Here is a 19,828-nt window from a genome sequence, read left to right on the forward strand (position 1 = left end):
ATCACGGGACCAGTCAGCGGTCGAACCGCGCGATACGAACCACAACTGGCGGTGGAGACTACAAACAATCCCGTTGGGTTGGGCTCAAGGGAATGACAGAAGACCTGAAAAAGGATTCAGGTATGAATGGAGCTACTCTAGCCTATTATACACTACGTTTCTCTTTTCTTTTTGATTCCCCCCTTCATTTGACGACCTACTTGGCCGTGTTCTCCACGGTGTGTGAACTCTCCAACCAAGTACCAAACTCATCCAGTCGCTGTTTTTCTTCCTCATCTTCGGCATCAATACCGCGTTCCGCCATGTCTTCTAGTGCCGCTCGTCGCTCATTGGTCTTCTTAAACTTCTCACGACCTTCAGAAACATATGCTTCAACCTGAGTTCCGCCAAAAAATCGACCATCCATCATCTATAGGAATTGTTAGGAACTGATAGCGGGAGTGGACGAGAACACCCAAAAGGCCAAACTTACCTGCACACAATTTCGGGCAGCCTCGGGATCGGCAAATCGGACACTAACTACACCATCAACTTCTTTGTCGTAGAGTACAACATTGGTCACTTCGCCGATCTTCGAACACTCGTCCCGAATATCTTGCTTAATATCAAGAAGAACAGCGGCATCCTCCTATGATAGCGTTAGAGCGCGATGAAGAGGAACCGCAAACCGGGACAGTGAAAACAAACCTTTAGTTCTTCCAAAGTAAACATATGCTTTAAAATAACAACCTTCTCTTGTTTAGAGCTGGTCTCCGGAAGTGCAGCAACATCATCATCATCCCAGTCCGCCAGTTTACTACCAAATATTAGCACGTAAACATTTGAGGTCGTAGAAAGTAGAAACATACTTGTTCAGTCTCTGTGTCCGCTCAATAATCTTCTTCTTATCCCGCATATTTGTCTTCGGAGGTGCATCTTGCTGGCTCTTGAAAGAAAAGTCCGCAGCCTGCACCTTCATAGGTCCCAGTGGACTAGGCGCTCCAAAACGAAAGTCCGTCTCGTCAAGCATTTGAATAGCCAAATTCACCGATTCAGGTCGGAAGTAGACGACCAGAGCCTCACCCTTGAAAGCACCATTGTCATCCATGTACATCTTAATTCGTGGCTTGCCGCTATCGATTTCTTCCGCAATGACGCCACATTTGGAAAACAGGTCTCGGATTTCATCGAGTTCAACATCGGAAGGAATGGAGCTAACGAATACCGCAGTATTCACACGCTGCTTCTTAGGCTTATGTGCGCCAGCCTGCAAGACCCCAAGAGAAATGATTAGCAGTGCTCAATTGATTGGTATGAGTCCGGTGTGGAAATCAGGACACCACTCACATCCTCTTGTTGCTTTCGCTTCTTCCTATCGCGGGGGTGACTTTCTTCCTCTTCCACACCTTCAACCTTGTATGCTTCTTGTTGCTGCCGAAGCAATTCTTCATCGACCTATACTCACAACAGAATTAATTAGTAATTAGTAACATGGGTGGGAGTCGGCTGGCACGCTTGACTTGCGACGACAGGGCGCAAATCAGAAAAAGGGAGGAAACTTACGCTCTGGACCCAGCGCTTGAGCGCGGGATCATACACAAATTCTTGCTCATCCTCTGTTTCAAGAATAAACTTGTTGTCGAGCTTTGAGAACGAAATTCGAGAGTCGCGCTTGAACTGGTCTGGGTCCAGCGGAAATTGGCTCGACGACCCGTTGTCGTCGGGGCGTGGTGATGTCATTTAGAAGCTCAGTAGGTATGCACAATATGAGTAGAAGAGAGCGATCGGCGTAATGTATTGAACAGAGGATGGGTGTTTGGTCAAGTTTCGTGTCGAATTCTATGTTAAGGATTGAAGCGGAAAGCCCGAGCTTTCTGCGGAGCTCCAGTGGAAATCGCAGCCCACATCACATGTGTGCCTTGGTGCCGTGGTTCGCTGACTATGGTGACTCCGCCATTCGGAAGGATGAAAATGATTAAAAACTAGATATTTTTAACAAGAAATTGACTAAGATTACGAATGTTTTATGTTTTTGATTTGGGTTTGGGTTTATATTTTCTTTTCATTTTTAATAAAAAAGGGTATCTGATGTAGAAGGAAATAGTAATAACATGAAAGCATCCCATAGACCAATGGGGGGGAAGTTGTATAAAAAGAGAGAATAATGAATGTAAAAAAAAATTCAAAAGCCAAACCGAAAGAAAAGAAGGACAAATGATTATAATAGGGTAAAAATTTCTAAGAACACAAGGAAATTAGGCCTTGGTGTCAATAACAGTTGCTTCCTCGCCGGTTGGCGTCACGGTACGCTTGGAACCAGCTTCACTGCTTTCGATGCCATTAACAATGTCACGAGTGACCTCAACATAATCGTACTGTAAAATGTTGTCAGCAAATATATCCTGTGAATGAAGATTGAGGAAAAAACTTACGGCAAACTCTCCAATCTCAGCATCGTCAATACCCATAATCTCGTCTTCCTCAGGAGCACGAAGAGTGAGTCCAGGAATGAGGTTCATAACGAAGAGAATGATACAAGTTCCAAAGAAAGAGTACGCAGCACCAGACATAGAGTCAGCTAGCTGGTATCCCAACTGAATGTAGTTCTGGTTAATCCAGCCACCAGGGATCTCAGTGCTTCCATCAAGATGAGCTATGTAGTCAGCAGCAAAGAGACCAGTAAGAAGGTTTCCGACCAGACCACCAACACCATGAACAGCGAAGATATCCAAAGCATCATCAACGTGCAGCAGGAACTTGAGCTTAGTAGCATAGTTGCAGGCAATAGCACCAACAACACCGAAGATGAAAGCAGCCCAGGGAGTAACGAAGCCAGAGCCGGGGGTGATAGCGACCAGACCGGCAATGACACCAGAGCAGAAACCGACAGTGGACCACTTGCGCTCAAGACGGTAGTCCAGGAGACACCAGGTGACACCACCGACCGAGGCAGCAAGGTTAGTCACGACGGCGGCCATGACGGCGCGCAGGTTGGCTGCGAGTGCAGAGCCGGCGTTGAAGCCGAACCAACCAACCCAGAGGAAGACTGTGCCGATGACGACATGTGTGACATTGTGAGGGCGGTAGTTGAGCTCGTGGGTACCGTGGCCGCGACGCTTACCCAGCATAAGGGAGTAAGCGAGAGCAGCACAGCCCGAGGAAATGTGGACAGGGGTACCACCTGCAAAGTCGAGACCGCCCATCTTGTAAACCCATCCAGAGGCGTTCCATGTCCAACAGGCGATAGGGTCGTAGATAATAGTGGACCAGACGAACATGAAGACGATGGTAGGAAGCATGCGACCGCGCTCAGCAACGGCACCGACAGCAAGGGCGACCCTAAGAGGATAGGGTTAGCTAGATAACTCAGGTTGTTGCGAGGATTATCCAATATGATAACTCACGTAATAGCAGCGAACATTCCCTGGAAAATGGCAAACAGAATATCAGGAACATGAGTTCCTCCCACTGAAGGTGCGGCGAGTACATTTCTCATGCCAATGTTTTCGAGATCACCAATAAATGTGCCGGCTGTGTGGGAGAAAGCGAGAGAGTAACCCCAGAAGAACCACTGGAACGAGACCACCCCAACTGACATTATCGAAAGCCAAATGAGAGACAGAGCAGACTTTCGTCGAGCGAGACCTGAGTAGAAGAAACTATTTGGTTGAGTTAGCATGCATTTTCATCGTCGAATCATCCAGGGATCGTTGCACTTACCCAACACCAGGAATCATGAGCAAGACGAGAGCCGACGAGGTAACAACCCAGGCGATATCACCAGCCTAACATCATACTGGTTAGCCACTTCCATTCTTGTCAAAGTCGATCACGATCAAGGCAATTAGCATACATTGTAGTAGATGTTGAGGTCCTCCGTCAACGAGTCACCGCCGGTGCCGGTTGCGGAACCATTGTAGGCTACCGGGTAAGCGGACATTGTGAGACCGAATTTCTGTATAAATCTGTCTCCAAGGCTCAATCAATACTGAGGGGAGTGTATAATTGGCCCGAGATAACCAGGAAGAAAGCAGAAGGGGGATATGGAAATCCGGAAGACTGCTCAAGATAAAAAAGAAAAAAGGGAATAGGAGATAGAACAGGTCGAGATTAGAGTTAAATTCTGGCCAGGAGTGAGCTGGAAAGGAGGATAGATAAATGATAGATCAGCATGCAGGGACAAAGCGAATAATAAATAGTGAGACGCAGGCCTCAGGACATCAGAGAGTCTTCTCCACCATCGGATGATACTAGAGAATGCCAAGAACCACGATCTTAGTTCCGATAGTGGATATCAAGAGTTGGTCAATAGTATTTCTATGCGATTTATCCAACTTGGCTGATAGGGTGGGCTTTGACAGCCCCATTCAGTCATATCAAGATGTGGATGGGGTGGCTGCCATGGATGGAGTCGGGGAATTACGGGTCCAGTAGGGCGCATAGTACACTCTACCAACACGGTATTATCAACCTCTACATCAGTAATACGAGGAAATCAACTCAAAGATAATAAATAAATATTTTAAAATAATTCAAAATATATAGAAATTTTGTGTAAACACCATTCTAGAACCCCCAGCTATGCAGGAACCATTTCGACCACGCGAGCGGAAAGCTGCAGTGAAACAGGATCTAAGCAAAGAAATTTCCGTCAACTTACGTAGACCGATAAGCAGGGGAGGGGGTCTGAGAGAACTGTGGAAAGATTGATATGATTTCAGTGACAGACGAATACAAATAATGGCAAATAATGGGAATCATGGACATCTGGACTCTGATGCGGGATCAACACTTCGCGACTGGCTATAGATATGATGTTGACGCCCCACCAATCAGAGTCCATCCGTTATCTGTGTCCACCCAGATGTCAACTTCATCGCTAAAACATGAAATGTTGCGCATTCAATCCCCGCAAGGGCCAGAAATAATCCAAATACACTTCAATGAAAGGATATTTCTTTGACGAGCCTCATTACGAGTTTATTTCACAATATAATCTCCATTCGGTGGTTTTATGGCTAAAACACATGTTCATGCAATTCGGAGGCTCTTATCTACACTATTAAGAACAGCCAATCAGCGGCCGTTTAATCTTAATGGAGGGTTTGGCCTTATCTCCCCCAGTCGAACTGACCCCCCCCCCCCCCCCCCGGCCCCAACCCAATACCCAATGCCAGGGGCCTCCGAGATTGTGTTTCGTATTTTCTTTTGTGGACTTCTTACTTCTTATTCGCTATCATTACTTGAGAACCATTTGAGCTAGTACCACGATCAGCATCGCTTGCCGCGCTATTAAAAAGTGCCATGAGTTATGAACGCTGTGTTATAAATAATAGGTAGCTCAGGTCCGAAACTAAAGGAGTCATCGCCACTCCGTAGCTTGCATATTGATGGCGCTATATCATGCATCCTAGAATATAATATACCTCAATAGTTTCATGCAATGATCTTCCTTTCCTCGCATCGAGCCCAAACTTTCCCAAGCCGACACCCGTGGACGCATCCTTTCTCCTTTCTCCTATGTGGCGAAGGTCGTTCAAGTTGGGATTGCTATGGCGACCTTCATGGACAAATATACTAGAAGGAAACCCAGACCGGTACCAGGAGGCTCAAAATCAAATTTAGATAAATGTACTGTCAGCTGTTAATGGGCCCAAGGTTTTGTAAGCAGCGCTACTCCACAGTTCTAAGGTTCTCCGAGGAAATATTTTAGAGGGATGCGGAGATACTTCTGGAAGGATTGACTCCCGGTCTTTCCATATAGCTACTTGAAACAATGGGCCCTATGATAAGCTACCTGTGGGTCTATTAGTAGATGGTGGGCTACAAGACAATGATAACATGACACAAACATGAGGGTTCTTTATCGGCATAGGGTACATGGCCTGGCCAAAGCCCATTGTTACCCACTTTCCACGCTAATTTCTAAATTCTAAATGTCATTGAACCATTGCCAACTAAATATATACTTTGAATAAGATATGAATATGCTATTCTATAATGGAGATTGTACAGAGTATTTAATCTCAGGCTTTCAATGTAGAGTGTAGGTATAAACTTGAAGATAATATTGATTATGTATCTATAATGACAGCCTTAATTCGACACCTGGGCAAAGTAGTAAATAGTTGCAGGCTCTCTGGTGGATCATGCTCCACTCAAATATTTTTTACATAGTACACACATGCTGATATCCTGCTACATTCACCCATTGTACGCGCAGTATATAAGAGAGATAAAAGACAAATCGTTTTAGGCCTTACTAGCATAATACAATTTACACCTTATATGGTACTACTATACTTATAGTACTTAGGTAGTCCAAATTGTAATCACCTGATCATCAAATTCGACCACCGTGCGAATGCAAGAAACGCACAAGATGCTTGAGATGAAACCTCATTCAATATCAGCTTCGGTATTCAAGAGAAACGTCTCATGCAAAATTATGAGTTGAAATTAAACAACAAATCCTAGCATATCTTCCTAATCTCCGAAAAACTGCGGCTCATCATGTTCAAAGTCACCAGCGACACTATCACTGACATGGGGTATCGTAACCGCTTCCTTCAGATCACCATTTCAGACGACGATGGAAATGTCGACAACGCACTGGTTCTGCTCATGGACATCTTGAAAGCCCCAGTCTAAGTGAATATGTTATTCATATTCGGTATTACAGAGGACTTTTCTCCGTCCGTAAAGTTGCAAGGTTGAGTCATACGACACGCACTGGCTCGGTTGAAGCCCGTCTTCTAAGGTCTGCTTTGCATATAGATAGCCTTGGAGGGGCCGATGTGAATTTCTTGGTCAAGGTCCTTATGGCGACAAGATCAGACGGTTATAGACCATGGGGAGCTCAACGTGCCACTCCTCAGTAAGTGAAACTGACAAACAACATTATGTATCGCCAAACCTTGTATCTCTAAGCACGGATCCGCTTGATCGGCCTGTCTCGCCATTCAATTTCATCAATTTACTCAGTACGCATGATTCCCTGGAGATATATTCAAGTTCTATGTTCCCACTTGAGACATTCTTGCGTTGCAGGTGTAGTCATATAGCGGGAAAATCTTATCCCTACTAGTAGAATTTATGTAATGTATACAGGACTACTAATCGGAGTATGCTTACACAGATGGGCGATGAAGACCACACCAACAACCTGACGTATAAGCATCTCTGCATGGTTTGCTATGCTTTCACTATTCAAACATTTGCCTTCAATTGAGTATATGAGAGTGTAAGAACTAGATCGGAATTTGCTCGAAAGGAGCGGGCCTTCGGGGGACATATCCAAAATCAGCAGAATTCAAATCGCCCGCTCCTCACTTGATACTCTTGATTCTATGTAGATCCCAGATAGCGGGAGGTACATTTTATGACCAGAATCCCTTGTATGGCCTCGACCACCCTATTTAATTAATTGTAGTTGATGGCCAATTATCAATCTCGATCATCCATGCGAAACTTGCATCAAAGCGTCAGGATATTGCGTATTTCCAGATTCTAGACAGATTGATCGGCCATAGATGTATGTGCACATGACCAAAAGGAGGGGAGGCGTCCGACGTTGCCGGGATTATATATAGTATACTATGTCACGGGCACTAGTATTGGATGTAATAGATTTAATACTGTAGATTAATAAAATATGCCAAGGTTTTAATATAAATCTCAGCTCTCCTTTGACGCCACGTCCGTCTCTCCCCTTGCACTTCCAGCTAGAAAAGGTAGGGTTCCTAGTCGATCATCACTTACAAAGACAAGACGGTGAAAACGACAACAAGTCGGGGAAGTCCAACTTAAGTCCAAACCAAGTCATAGCAAGTCAAAGCAAGAAATCAGGCTGGAGCGGCGGCGGAACGCGACCCCATTGGCCCCGCCACGCACCGCCACACGCCCCTATCACCCATCCCGGGCAGCTTCATCCCCGTTTTGCTGGAGAAGATCAATTCTCACATCACACGGCCCACCATGGAGCACCCCGACATCGTCAGTAATGACTCCGATGGCTCGGGCTCCTCGGATGAGTTCCCCCCTCAATATCCCATCAGGGCCAACTCATCCTTCGCAGATGGTCTTGACGGACAGGTCCAGACACCTGCCACGACCATCACCTCGTCCCCTCCCTCAGCTCATTCCCCCTCTCTCGCTTCATGGCCCAGTTCCGTGACGACGCGCCCGCGCGGGGCTAGTGTTGGAGCTAATGCTATCCTCGACAAATCCGATGGTCTGGCAATGTCTGGCGACCTGCGAGGACAACGTCCTTCTGCGCCCGCGAGAACACCTTCAAACACCTATGCTCCTCAACGCCGACCGCCACAATATATCAGCCTTCAACAGAGTGACCGCCAGCGCTCACAATCTGCCAAACGAGGCACCCGACGTGACCCGAATGCCCAGTATCGAGCCCAAGAGAAGGCCTATGTGCAACGTATCCGCGCCAATCCGCAAGCCTGGTATCACCTCCCCGACGACGCCTCGCCGAACGCTATGTCGTTTGGAGATGCGGATCTCGAGGAACCTTCTCCCTCATCCGAGGCACCCTTTGACGACGACCCTTATGACCCCGATACCCAACTCTTTCTCCCCAACGACAACATCCCAACACCCGAAGAACTTCGCAACCCCAAGAACCAGGAGCGACTTGAATGGCATTCGATGTTAGCGTCGGTTCTGAAGGGTGATGTCGTCAAGCAGGAGAAACAGCGACTTCTTGGATCAACGGAATCAAAGCGATCGGCGGCTTTGAGTCAAGCTCTTTGGATCGGTGTAAAAGCGCGTACTTGTGGACGAAGTATCGCCCTACAACAAAAGATCATTGAAGATGCCCGCCGCGAGCTGGGGCCGATTATTGAGGGTATCATTACCTTCCAAATTAAAGGAGAAACAGAAATCGGAAAAGCGCCCAGACAGCAAGTTGAAGATATCGTTCGAAAGGTCGAGCACTGTGAGGCCTTGTTCTCTTCACATAAAGAGATGGAACTTGCCAATACGCGCGCGGCCTCGGAGGAGTTTTACGCTAGTCGCGAAGCAATCTTTGCATGGCATAATATCACGGCTCTCATTAATACCGAATTGGCTGTGTTGCAAAAATGGGTCGGAAACGATGGTCTCGATTTCAGTCAGCCTAGAGGAAAGGCTGATGGCAGAGATTTATCTGATGACTCTTCTTTCCTGGATCGTATCATGAAAGAAGATGGATTGAAAACACTGCAAGGTGATCAGAACATGCTCGTGGGCCTTGGAGAGGTCATTCAAAAAGCTAAGAGCACTTTGATCGAAAACGCCGAAGCCTTCGCAACCCGACATCTCCCACCTTATATTGAAGAACTCCTCACCTTAATCAACTTCCCCTCGCGCCTTATTCAAGAGATCATTCGTGTCCGTCTGTCATACGCCAAAAACATGAAAGACCCAGCCCAGCAGTCACCAATTTTGGTGGACCAGATGATTACTCAATTTCAGATTTTGATGAGAGTGGCCGTTGACATTAAGCAGCGTTACCTTGCTATTTCAATGCCCCAGCCGGGCTGGGACCTGCCACCTTGTGTCGATGAAAACTTCGACTCGGTGGTTCTTGATGCTATGAAGTATTATTTCCGCTTGTTGAATTGGAAACTCAATGCCAACAAGAACACATTCAAAGAAGCTGAAATTCTAGAACAAGAGTGGGGATATTCATACGATATCGGTCGACAACTAGACAGCGGTGATATCGAGGTGGCCGAACAATTTAGTGCTTTGACTGCCAAATCACTTCAACGATTAATGATCCATTTTGAGCGCGAGCTTGTCCCACGACCTAATGAAACTGTCGCCGACATGGATAAACGCTACAAGAGCATATTGGACTCTACTCGTATTCGCCAAAGAAAGCTTTATCGTTTCTCAAGATTTTTGTGTCAGCTGTTTGAAAATGCTACCGAGTACAATATTACAACCAATATAGCGTACGAATTTTTTGAGGCGCTACTCATTTCCGACCATTTTCTCGTTACTTCTCCAAATTCAGTTGGTCAAAGGGGTGTCTATTTGATTGCGCACCATTCATTGTGGAATCGACCCGAAGACATCCAGGCCATCCTTGCTACATCTTTCCGAGGAGATGGCATTGCCAAAGATAATCCAAATATTCCATACGTCCTGGTCATTCGCCCGGAAAAGCCAGTTGCGTGGGCAGGCAAGGAGATGCAGATTGATATTCTCGCACAGCCCACTGATGTCCGTCTAGGTAAGCTTCGGCTTGTTGTCGAGGGCATGCAAGAGCGATTGCAGAATGCGAGATTGGAGTTGACCCATCTTACTGGAATTCAATTGGACATGGCAATTGAGCAACGTGCTAACCTTGGCCGCGTGAACGTGGAATTGAACAAAATCAAGAAAATCTCTTTCAAACTGTCTATGGCGATCATGGACAGTGTGGCCGTGATTAAAGACCAGCTTCGACAGAAGACGTGGGAGAATAATGAGTTGATTCAAGCTTGCTACGCCTTCACAACTGAGTTTGGAAAGCGTTCCTCCAACTACGTTGATGCCAATCGACGTGCTATGAATAGTGCTCGACTGGTGGATTTATCTCTGGACTGGGTCTCATTCATCTGCGATGAATGTGATGCAGCTGATCGGAAAACATTCAAGTGGGCTGTTGCTGCGCTTGAATTCGCAATGGCAATTACGTCTAGTCGCCATCTTCTCTCCATGGATGAGGAACAATTTGCTCGTCTTAGGTTGAAGGTGGCTGGTTGTATGTCTCTGCTCATCTCTCATTTTGATATCATGGGTGCTCGATCGTCTCTTGCGGCTCAGGCCGAGAAGCAGCGAATGGAGGAGCGATCTGGTGCACGAAAACTTGCTGCCGGTCGCATCTTAAGCGACGAAGAGGCATCAAAGCTTGTCCGTGAAACATGGTTCTCGCGTTTGACGGAGATTGAAGACCGTAGGGTCGAGGAAGATGCTAAGCGTCAAGCTCTGGGCAAAGTTCTCGAAGGATCCAATGAGGCGGACCGATCTCTTACAGTTTTGTCATCTTCGGCCACAAACGTCAACTTGCGCTGGCAACAAGGCCAGTTCATTGGTGGTGGCACTTTTGGATCTGTCTATGTTGCAATCAACTTGGACAGCAACTACCTGATGGCCGTTAAGGAGATTCGCTTGCAGGACCCCCAGCTGATCCCGAAGATCGCGCAACAAATTCGTGATGAAATGGGTGTGCTTGAGGTGCTGGATCATCCAAACATTGTCTCTTACCATGGTATCGAAGTGCACCGTGACAAGGTCTATCTCTTCATGGAGTATTGTTCTGGTGGTTCACTTGCTAGTCTATTGGAGCATGGCCGTGTCGAAGACGAGACTGTGATCATGGTTTATGCCCTTCAACTTCTAGAAGGTCTAGCCTACCTACATCAAGCAAACATTGTCCATCGGGACATCAAGCCCGAGAACATCTTGCTCGACCACAACGGTATCATCAAATACGTGGATTTCGGTGCAGCTAAAATCATTGCTCGATCCGGCCGCACTGTCGCTCCGATGGACGGACCAAATGGCGCCAAGGATGGTCTCATTGGAAAGGATCCCCAGATCGCCAACCAACGCAAGAATCAAAAGACCACTACCGGAACCCCCATGTACATGTCTCCAGAGGTAATCCGTGGTGATGCGCCTAGCTTGGACAATCGCCAGGGTGCCGTGGATATCTGGTCTTTAGGCTGTGTGATCCTCGAAATGGCCACCGGTCGTCGTCCGTGGTCTACGTTGGACAACGAGTGGGCAATCATGTACAACATTGCCCAGGGCAACCAGCCCGTACTTCCAGCGCGTGACCAGCTCAGTGACATCGGTATCGACTTCTTGCGACGCTGCTTCGAATGCGATCCTCTTCGTCGATCTACAGCCGCCGAGCTTCTTCAACATGAATGGATCGTCTCTATTCGCCAACAAGTAGTAGTTGAGCCTGCTACTCCTGGCAGTGAGAATGGCAGCTACAGCAGCAGCTCCGGCCCTGCCACTCGGCAGAATTCGTACTCCTGATTTCCATGCCTCCAACAACCTCATTCTTGACTGCCTGCTACCATAAGCTCGTATCGATCTCATGTGGCATTATTATTCATTCACTTCTTCCTATCCTCTTCGTCTTTCTTTTTCTGGGAATCTTTTGATCTCATTCTACATCTACTCTGACCTAAAACTACCTTCGTTCGATCTCGACTTGACTTACATACCCTCAAACGACATCGCATGTGATACCCTTATGTCCTCTGTTCTCTTATTTCCATGACCATCTTGTTCTTTCTGCCAGTCTCAGTTCCTATCTATCCATTCATGTTCTGGCTTGCATATACGAAGTTGAAGTCGTTGATTTTTTGGCTTACGTGCGGCGCTGGTTTTGATTTCCCGATGATATTATTATCAGTCATTGGGCTCTTATTTGTACGAACATGACGTACTGTATTTATTTATAGTATGCATATGTAATTTGGTCGGTACGAAAACTATCCAGTTCCCGTTATCACGTCAAAGTAGATGTAAAATGCGTAGTCTTTTCTTTACAGTCGTTTTACGGATACCAGATAAGACAATCAAGTTGGAAATATGGGACAAGGACAAGTGCTTCGAGAAATGAAAATTGGTTTTGTCATGGAGACTGCAGATTATAAATATAAACTGCTTGAGAAAAATAAATATCACAAACAGTAAGACGAAGAAAGTATGGCGGTAATGTTAAAAAGAGTATAAATAGGGAAGAGACTGTCCTCGAAAAGAAAAAGACCCAGTTCGCCGAGGGAGGAGGAAGAGGAAAAACGCCATTCATTGTCGTAAGGCATGAGATGAGATACAATTTGGCAAAAGGGTGGAGTAGTAAGTAGAGTTGTTGACCAACGGGGTATAAGCGTATCGGAGAAATCGAACTCCCAAAATATCAGCACAGGGGTGAAAGCGGTTGATCCGCCAAGTACAGAGCCGAGTCGAGTGTCGGAGAAGATGCGAGGAGGAGAGCAAAGGAAATGCACCAAGATTGCAATAGAGGTGATGAGGAGATGCATGTTACCAGGAAGCACAGCTCAACGCTGGCAATGCATGCAGAGAACGAGAATGATAGGGCTATAAAGTGCCGAGACAAATTGATCGCGAGCAGCCAAGCTTGATGGACTTAGCGGAACTCGACTGATGGAGCACATCCATGATCCTCAACATGTTTCAGCTCAAGCTGTTGAAATCTAGAGGAGAGTTAGTAAATGGAATATAAACCCGAGGTCCGGATGAGAGCCATGTGCCATGTATAGAACGGATAGGAAAGAAGATAGTCCGACATACCGCTCGCTCTTAGCATGAAAGTATACGCCGCTCACGGAACCCTCAATCTGGTTGAAGCAGATATAATAGAATCCTTCAAAACTAGCGCCAGAAATAGTTCGCACCCGATGGTCAGGAACAAGAAAGTATTCCTTCCATCTCATAAATATATGCTCCCGCTGTGCAAAGTTACGATATGTGAAATCGGTCCGTTTTGCCTGCCTAGCGAGTGGTTTCCAAGCCGGAAATCGAGACCAGTGGTGTATATCAGTCTTTTCGTTCGCACCCCATTCTTCGTTACGAGTCTGGAAGGTATGTTTTGTCCCTATGATTTCGCCTTCGAAAAAGGTCGTTAGGGTTGGATGATCCTCCGTCAGCCCTTGAATACGCAGGTAACCGCACAAATAAGATTCCGCCATGTCCACGTGCTTAATCTCTACGTCAACGTTGTATACCTGACGGTCCGACTGTTGCGTGCCGACAAATTTGCTACCGGAGCGAAGAAAAGAGGATGAATGGTTCGGCAACAGCTATTATGAATAGTAAGTACGTGAATCAGCCAGTCGCGGGCTGGAAGACAAAAGTTCGGGCCTAGCAAAGTTTGAGTTTGCCAGGCAAAGAAAAGAAAACATACCCGAACGTTTGAAAACTCATAACGTAGCAACGACGAGTTGGATGGCGTCACTGGTGACTCTATAAGAGCGCAGGAGTCCGTCGGAGAAGTAGATCGTGGGGGCCTTGTATCTTCATCAGGGTTGGTTATCTTCCTCTCCACTCTAAGCGGATCGGTCGCCAAGAGTGAGGTGCCATCGTCAGAGCGGCTTAGGACGGAGGGCGCGATGGCGCTGGCAGGTGAAAGCATTCCCTCCAAGCCATCTGCGCCATCAATGGAATCCGAAACGTCTTCTTCCCAGGTCGAGACCCTATCCAGCTCCGGGGGACAGGTGCGGGTGGAGATCACCTCGGCGATCGAAGTTGGCTGGTTGTGATTCGGGGTCGGCATTGGGTGGTATGGCGATTAGGAAAGGAGAGTAGACATCGGACCGTATGAAGACGCGCTGTAGTGAATTTCCCCCAACACAAAAACCAAAACACGAGATATAAAGGAGAAGGGAGAAGAAAAGGAGGAAGAATGGGAGATCTTTAAAGGCGATAGTCGGGGGGCGGACCATCTCTGATGGGGTCATGCGAGCGCATAGCGCGGGGGAGGCGTTTTTAAAGCCTGAGGCATCACACATACGTCAGGCACCATTATCACATTTAACTTCAGACATAGAGTAGTACTAATGGGATGAACAGTATTGATATGAGTGGCAGAAAACCTAATATATGGTAGGGTTTGCTATTATAAACTATTTCTTAAAGATGGAATAAACTTTCTTAACCGATATTGCTTTTTTCTCTCGAAGCGGGTCTTGCTAATTTGAATCATCCTACGGCAGTATATATTGCCTTATCATAGTAGTAATAGTAGCTGTAGTGACTATCAGCACGCTACTACATACATATACTGCCGCTGGAGTGGAAATATGCCTTCGCCAGAAGGAAACTCTCATGAAAACGCCCGGTATCATAAACTAAGAAACCACAGATCCAATACTTCTACTTCATGTCCACCAAACGTTCACTTTAGATAGGCTTGATCTATGGAATGGGTCAGCGCAATCCAAAACAATCATCCCGAAGAAAACATAGAAACATACCTTGAAGTGGAGCGAGATGAGCGAAAAGATGAGCGCCTTCAAATCCTGGACAAGGTAGTAGAAAACGCGCAGGCCCTCAGGGTCAGCCGACTCAGTCACATCCACCAATGAGCCGATTTTCGCGGTCTATGCCACCGAGATAGTCAGTCATGGGTCGAGCATATAGTCTCGGAAGGCAATAATAAGTTTCCATACCTCAAACGAGATGTGCTCGCTACCCAATCGAATCTCCAGTTCTTGGCGTCCATCCTTGTTCTTCTGAGGCCATTTGGAGTCATCCTCCCTGGATGGAGTTAGTAAACCGAATAGCTCCATAATCATCCAATGAACACATACTTCATGATTTCGCTATCCTTGATAATGCGCTTGATTTCCTGGATCATCGCGGAGCTCACACACACTGTATTTCATTTGTCAGGTCTGATCGGCGCGAGTCTGGATCGGCTCCACAACTTACTCTCTTTGCGGATAAGGGAGTCATTGCGGTAGTTGGAGTTGTTCGCATATCGGACTGCGGCACTGCTACCGTCGGCGAGGTTACGGAAATCAAATTCTAACAATTGAATTAGTTAAAAACGATCAAAAGCTTTGAGGAGCTTGTGAAGGACTTACCTAGAAACTCATGCCCGAACCGCCCAGAGTGACCTGAGCTGCGGTGGTGTCAGCAGCCGAGGAAACTTGGGCTCACATCACAATGGATAGTCCTTACTAGTAACGCAGGTAAAAATTCTCGTTAGTCGACATTGTGTTGAGCACTACCGTCGACTTGGGGAAGTGGTGCGGTCGAATCGCAGCGGACTGAATTGCGGGAGAAAGTGGCCGCGGCTTAGTCATCCACACAGACGGGGCAAAGGGGACAGGTTGATGCTTTCCCCCCATTGCGCATATCAATGCTTGAATGATTCCAGGTTGGTGACGGGTGTTGGATTTAATCTAATTGCGCGTTCTTGAAATTGGCCTGCTCATCTGATTCTGGGAGTCTCTCCTTATAGTACGCTTCCCCATGTCTTTGCAGAGAAATGCAAGGTGTTCATCTCAAAACAATCCCCCAAACTGACAACTTTCCAGCTCCCCTTCATCCTCGTCGCCTCTACCCCCCACCCACCATGGCGTCCTTCCTCGAAAATGCCTACAGTCTGGTCCATATGGACAACACGGCGGACCAGCCGACTGTGCAGGAGCTCCGGGTACAACTGGAGAAGGGCAATGATGAGACTAAGCTGGAGACCATGCGGACTGTCATCACGATCATGCTCAACGGAAACCCCATGCCCGATCTCCTGATGCACATCATTCGTTTCGTTATGCCGTCAAAGAGCAAGTCTCTGAAGAAATTGCTTTATTTCTACTACGAGATTTGCCCCAAGCTCGACTCGAGCGGCAAGCTTAAGCAGGAAATGATCTTGGTTTGGTAAGAAGGATCCCGAGCCAAATACATACACATCAGCAACTAACCTAACGCAATCTACAGCAATGGCATTCGTAACGATCTGCAACACCCTAACGAATATATTCGAGGAAACACACTTCGATTTTTGACCAAGCTTCGCGAACCGGAACTCATCGAGCCCCTCCTCTCCTCAGCCCGCTCGTGTCTGGAGCATCGCCATGCCTACGTTAGAAAGAACGCCGCATGGGCAGTGGCTTCTATTTTCCAGCACTCCGAGTCTCTCATCCCCGACGCCCCTGAGCTTCTCCAGACCTTCCTCGAAACGGAGACAGAAGGCACCTGCAAGCGCAATGCTTTCGCAGCCCTCATGTCCATCAGCCACCAAAAGGCGCTCGAATACCTCGGTACAACCTTCGACACCATCCCCAACACCGACGAGCTGCTACAGCTGGCGGAACTCGAGTTTCTGCGCAAAGATGCGGTTCAGAACCCACAGAACAAGGTAGGAATATTTAATCAAGCATTTCCAGGTTGAACCATGATGTTGACTTCTAGTTAGTCTCGATACCTCAAGCTCATGCTCGAACTCCTGGACGCCCCTACCAGCACCGTCGTCTATGAGGCAGCCACCTCTCTTACCGCCCTTACCAGCAACCCTGTCGCCGTGAAGGCCTCCGCGGCCAAGTTGATTGATCTCGCCATTCGGGAGGCTGATAACAATGTCAAACTCATCGTTCTGGACCGTGTGGACCAGCTGCGCATCCGCAACGAGGGTGTGTTGGATGATTTGACTATGGAGATTCTCCGCGTTCTCACTAGCCCTGATATTGATGTCCGGAGAAAGGCTCTTGGTATTGCGTTGGAGATGGTCTCAAGCAAGAATGTCGAGGAGATTGTTATGTTGCTCAAGAAAGAGCTCGCTAAGACTGTGGATGAGCAATATGAGCAGAACAACGAATATCGTCAACTTTTGGTGCAGTCAATACATAACTGTGCCATTAAGTTCTCTGAGATTGCCGCTAGTGTTGTTGATCTGCTGATGGACTTCATTGCTGACTTCAACAGCACCTCTGCTGTTGATGTGATCTCTTTCGTTAAGGAAGTGGTTGAGAAGTTCCCCGACCTGCGTGCGTCAATTGTCGATCGCCTTGTGTCTACTCTCAGCGAGGTCCGGGCCGGCAAGGTCTACCGCGGTGTTCTTTGGGTAGTCGGTGAATACTCTCTGGAAGAGAAGGATATCCGTGGGGCTTGGAAGAAGATTCGTGCCAGTCTTGGCGAGATCCCTATTTTGGCTTCTGAGCAACGTCTCTTGGATGAGGTGCCCGATGACAATGCGCTCCTCCTGGAACAAGCCAATGGTCAGTCCAAGGCTGCCCCTACTGGGTCTCGTAAGGTTTTGGCCGACGGAACTTACGCCACGGAGAGCGCTCTTACCAGCCAATCTGCCGCTGCCGCTCGCCTTGAAGCTGTGAAGGCCGCGCAAAAGCCTCCTCTGCGTCAACTCATCTTAGATGGCGACTACTACCTGGCCACTGTGCTCTCATCCACATTAACCAAGCTGGTTATGCGCCATTCCGAGGTATCTCAAGACAGTGCTCGCACTAACGCTCTCCGGGCTGAGGCCATGTTGATCATGATCTCCATCCTGCGTGTCGGACAATCTCACTTCGTCAAGGCCCCCATTGATGAGGACTCTGTTGACCGTATCATGACCTGTGTCCGATCTCTCGCTGAATTCTCCGAGAAGAAAGATCTTGAGATTACCTTCCTCGAGGATACCCGCAAGGCTTTCCGTGCCATGGTCCAGGTTGAGGACAAGAAGCGAGCCGCGAAGGAGGCCGTTGAGAAAGCTAAGACCGCTGTCCAAATCGATGATGCTATTCCCATCCGCCAATTCACCAAGAAGAACACTGTTGAGGGAGCCGAAGAGATCGAGCTGGACCTCGTCAAGGCCACCGGCGGTGATTCGGTTGTGGAGAATGTCGCTTCTAAGCTTAGTCGCGTGGTGCAACTGACCGGTTTCTCCGACTCCGTCTACGCCGAAGCTTACGTGACTGTTCACCAGTTCGATATTGTTCTTGATGTTCTACTAGTCAACCAGACCACCGAGACTCTGCAAAATCTGTCTGTGGAGTTTGCTACTCTGGGTGATCTCAAGGTTGTTGAGCGACCATCCACACACAACCTGGGACCTCGGGACTTCTTGAATGTCCAGGCGACAGTGAAGGTCTCTTCCACCGACACTGGTGTCATTTTCGGAAACATTGTATACGACGGTGCCAGTTCTACCGAGACCCATGTGGTCATCCTTAATGACATCCATGCCGACATCATGGACTATATCCAGCCTGCTCACTGCACAGAGACCCAGTTCCGTACCATGTGGACTGAGTTCGAGTGGGAGAACAAGGTTAACATTAACTCTAAGGCCAAGACTCTGCGCGATTTCCTGAAACAGCTGATGGAGAGCACCAACATGGCCTGCCTGACTCCTGATGCTTCTCTCAAGGGTGATTGCCGCTTCTTGTCCGCCAACCTCTATGCCCGAAGTGTATTTGGTAAGTCACTTTATTTCCTTCATTAACCTGACTATATATGACTAGATAGCTAACCAGACCCAGGCGAGGATGCTTTGGCGAATTTGAGCATTGAGAAGGAGGGCGATGATGGACCTGTTACCGGTTTTGTACGGATCCGCAGTCGCTCACAAGGTCTGGCTTTGAGTCTGGGTTCTTTGAAGGGCCTCAAAGCTGCGGCAGCATGAGTTAACATTGACACCTGATTCTATTATCCTCTGATTTCTTTGATTCCTTGTTTCCAGCGGGTTGCAGTCTATATGTCTTCCTCTTTCCTTTCACACTGTGTTGTTTCCCTTTTTCTATTTTGTTTTCATTTCTCTCTTCTTCCAAGACCAATTTGTGGGGGTCCATATTAGGGAGTCGAAAAATAGATAATGATTCTTGGCTGTTCATAAGACTATGACCAGTCTCTATGATGATAGTAATTGTAGTTCTCTGTATAGCTTGTATAGCCTGTACTACCTGCAGCATATCGATGCTATCACAAGCTTCAACACATTTCTCTTCTCTCCATGGGGGAATTCGCTTATTAACTTATAATGTAAATTGTAAGGTTCTTATTCCCGCAGAACTATCTCCATCAGTAGGAATTGATTATACATTTATGTAGTGGAGATTCCAATCGCCATAATGGGGGCCATTAATATACAGAGTAAGCAATGTCTTAGATCGCCACCAAGAAGTAAGATGGTTGACACTTAATGCAGCCCCTGGGGCCACAAAGCTGGCCAGATTTGCGCTTTCAGCCCCCATATACCCATACAAGTGGAAAAAGGTGAGGTAGCCTCGGACCACCATCTGTCTTAGTTAGGGGGGCCACTTCCCACGGTTACCAAAGACCCAGAACACCCGGAGTGTTGCGGCTTGTTGATCCGTCA

The 19,828-nt window shown here is 47.4% G+C and overlaps 7 protein-coding genes across 7 annotated transcripts; 3 read left to right on the forward strand and 4 right to left on the reverse strand.

The window, feature by feature from the left end:
- Nucleotides 1–202: 202 nt before the first annotated feature.
- Nucleotides 203–1,719, reverse strand: N7478_000503 (U2 snRNP complex subunit CUS2; the record flags this gene model as incomplete). Its single annotated transcript, XM_056916718.1, has 6 exons — nucleotides 203–409; nucleotides 473–628; nucleotides 688–796; nucleotides 849–1,246; nucleotides 1,327–1,434; nucleotides 1,543–1,719. Coding segments are annotated over 6 exons (1,155 nt in total), but the record flags the coding sequence as incomplete, so codon positions are not given.
- Nucleotides 1,720–2,234: 515 nt separating this feature from the next.
- N7478_000504 (ammonium permease MEP2) lies at nucleotides 2,235–3,919 on the reverse strand (the record flags this gene model as incomplete). Its single annotated transcript, XM_056916719.1, has 5 exons — nucleotides 2,235–2,354; nucleotides 2,412–3,318; nucleotides 3,384–3,638; nucleotides 3,700–3,764; nucleotides 3,833–3,919. 5 exons carry the CDS (start codon nucleotides 3,917–3,919, stop codon nucleotides 2,235–2,237), a joined length of 1,434 nt encoding a protein of 477 aa, XP_056784599.1.
- A 2,424-nt stretch (nucleotides 3,920–6,343) lies between these two features.
- Nucleotides 6,344–6,630, forward strand: N7478_000505 (uncharacterized protein; the record flags this gene model as incomplete). Its single annotated transcript, XM_056916720.1, has 2 exons — nucleotides 6,344–6,397; nucleotides 6,457–6,630. The coding sequence occupies 2 exons, from the start codon at nucleotides 6,344–6,346 to the stop codon at nucleotides 6,628–6,630; spliced, it is 228 nt and encodes a 75-aa protein (XP_056784600.1).
- Nucleotides 6,631–7,956: 1,326 nt separating this feature from the next.
- Nucleotides 7,957–12,015, forward strand: sskB (uncharacterized protein; the record flags this gene model as incomplete). The annotated part of the gene is made up of 1 exon (XM_056916721.1): nucleotides 7,957–12,015. One exon carries the CDS (start codon nucleotides 7,957–7,959, stop codon nucleotides 12,013–12,015), a length of 4,059 nt encoding a protein of 1,352 aa, XP_056784601.1.
- A 1,120-nt stretch (nucleotides 12,016–13,135) lies between these two features.
- Nucleotides 13,136–14,281, reverse strand: N7478_000507 (GID4/VID24 family protein; the record flags this gene model as incomplete). Its single annotated transcript, XM_056916722.1, has 3 exons — nucleotides 13,136–13,202; nucleotides 13,300–13,808; nucleotides 13,913–14,281. The coding sequence occupies 3 exons, from the start codon at nucleotides 14,279–14,281 to the stop codon at nucleotides 13,136–13,138; spliced, it is 945 nt and encodes a 314-aa protein (XP_056784602.1).
- A 626-nt stretch (nucleotides 14,282–14,907) lies between these two features.
- Nucleotides 14,908–15,860, reverse strand: N7478_000508 (mago nashi family protein; the record flags this gene model as incomplete). Its single annotated transcript, XM_056916723.1, has 7 exons — nucleotides 14,908–14,922; nucleotides 14,982–15,107; nucleotides 15,177–15,264; nucleotides 15,318–15,381; nucleotides 15,439–15,534; nucleotides 15,594–15,631; nucleotides 15,691–15,860. 7 exons carry the CDS (start codon nucleotides 15,858–15,860, stop codon nucleotides 14,908–14,910), a joined length of 597 nt encoding a protein of 198 aa, XP_056784603.1.
- A 227-nt stretch (nucleotides 15,861–16,087) lies between these two features.
- On the forward strand, nucleotides 16,088–19,135 carry N7478_000509 (coatomer subunit beta; the record flags this gene model as incomplete). Its single annotated transcript, XM_056916724.1, has 4 exons — nucleotides 16,088–16,392; nucleotides 16,453–16,873; nucleotides 16,931–18,929; nucleotides 18,993–19,135. The coding sequence occupies 4 exons, from the start codon at nucleotides 16,088–16,090 to the stop codon at nucleotides 19,133–19,135; spliced, it is 2,868 nt and encodes a 955-aa protein (XP_056784604.1).
- Between the last annotated feature and the right edge of the window lie 693 nt (nucleotides 19,136–19,828).

Source organism: Penicillium angulare, assembly GCF_028827245.1.
Source record: "Penicillium angulare strain IBT 27051 chromosome Unknown utg000001l_segment0_segment0, whole genome shotgun sequence".
In the NCBI taxonomy this organism is placed as follows: Eukaryota; Fungi; Ascomycota; class Eurotiomycetes; order Eurotiales; family Aspergillaceae; genus Penicillium; species Penicillium angulare.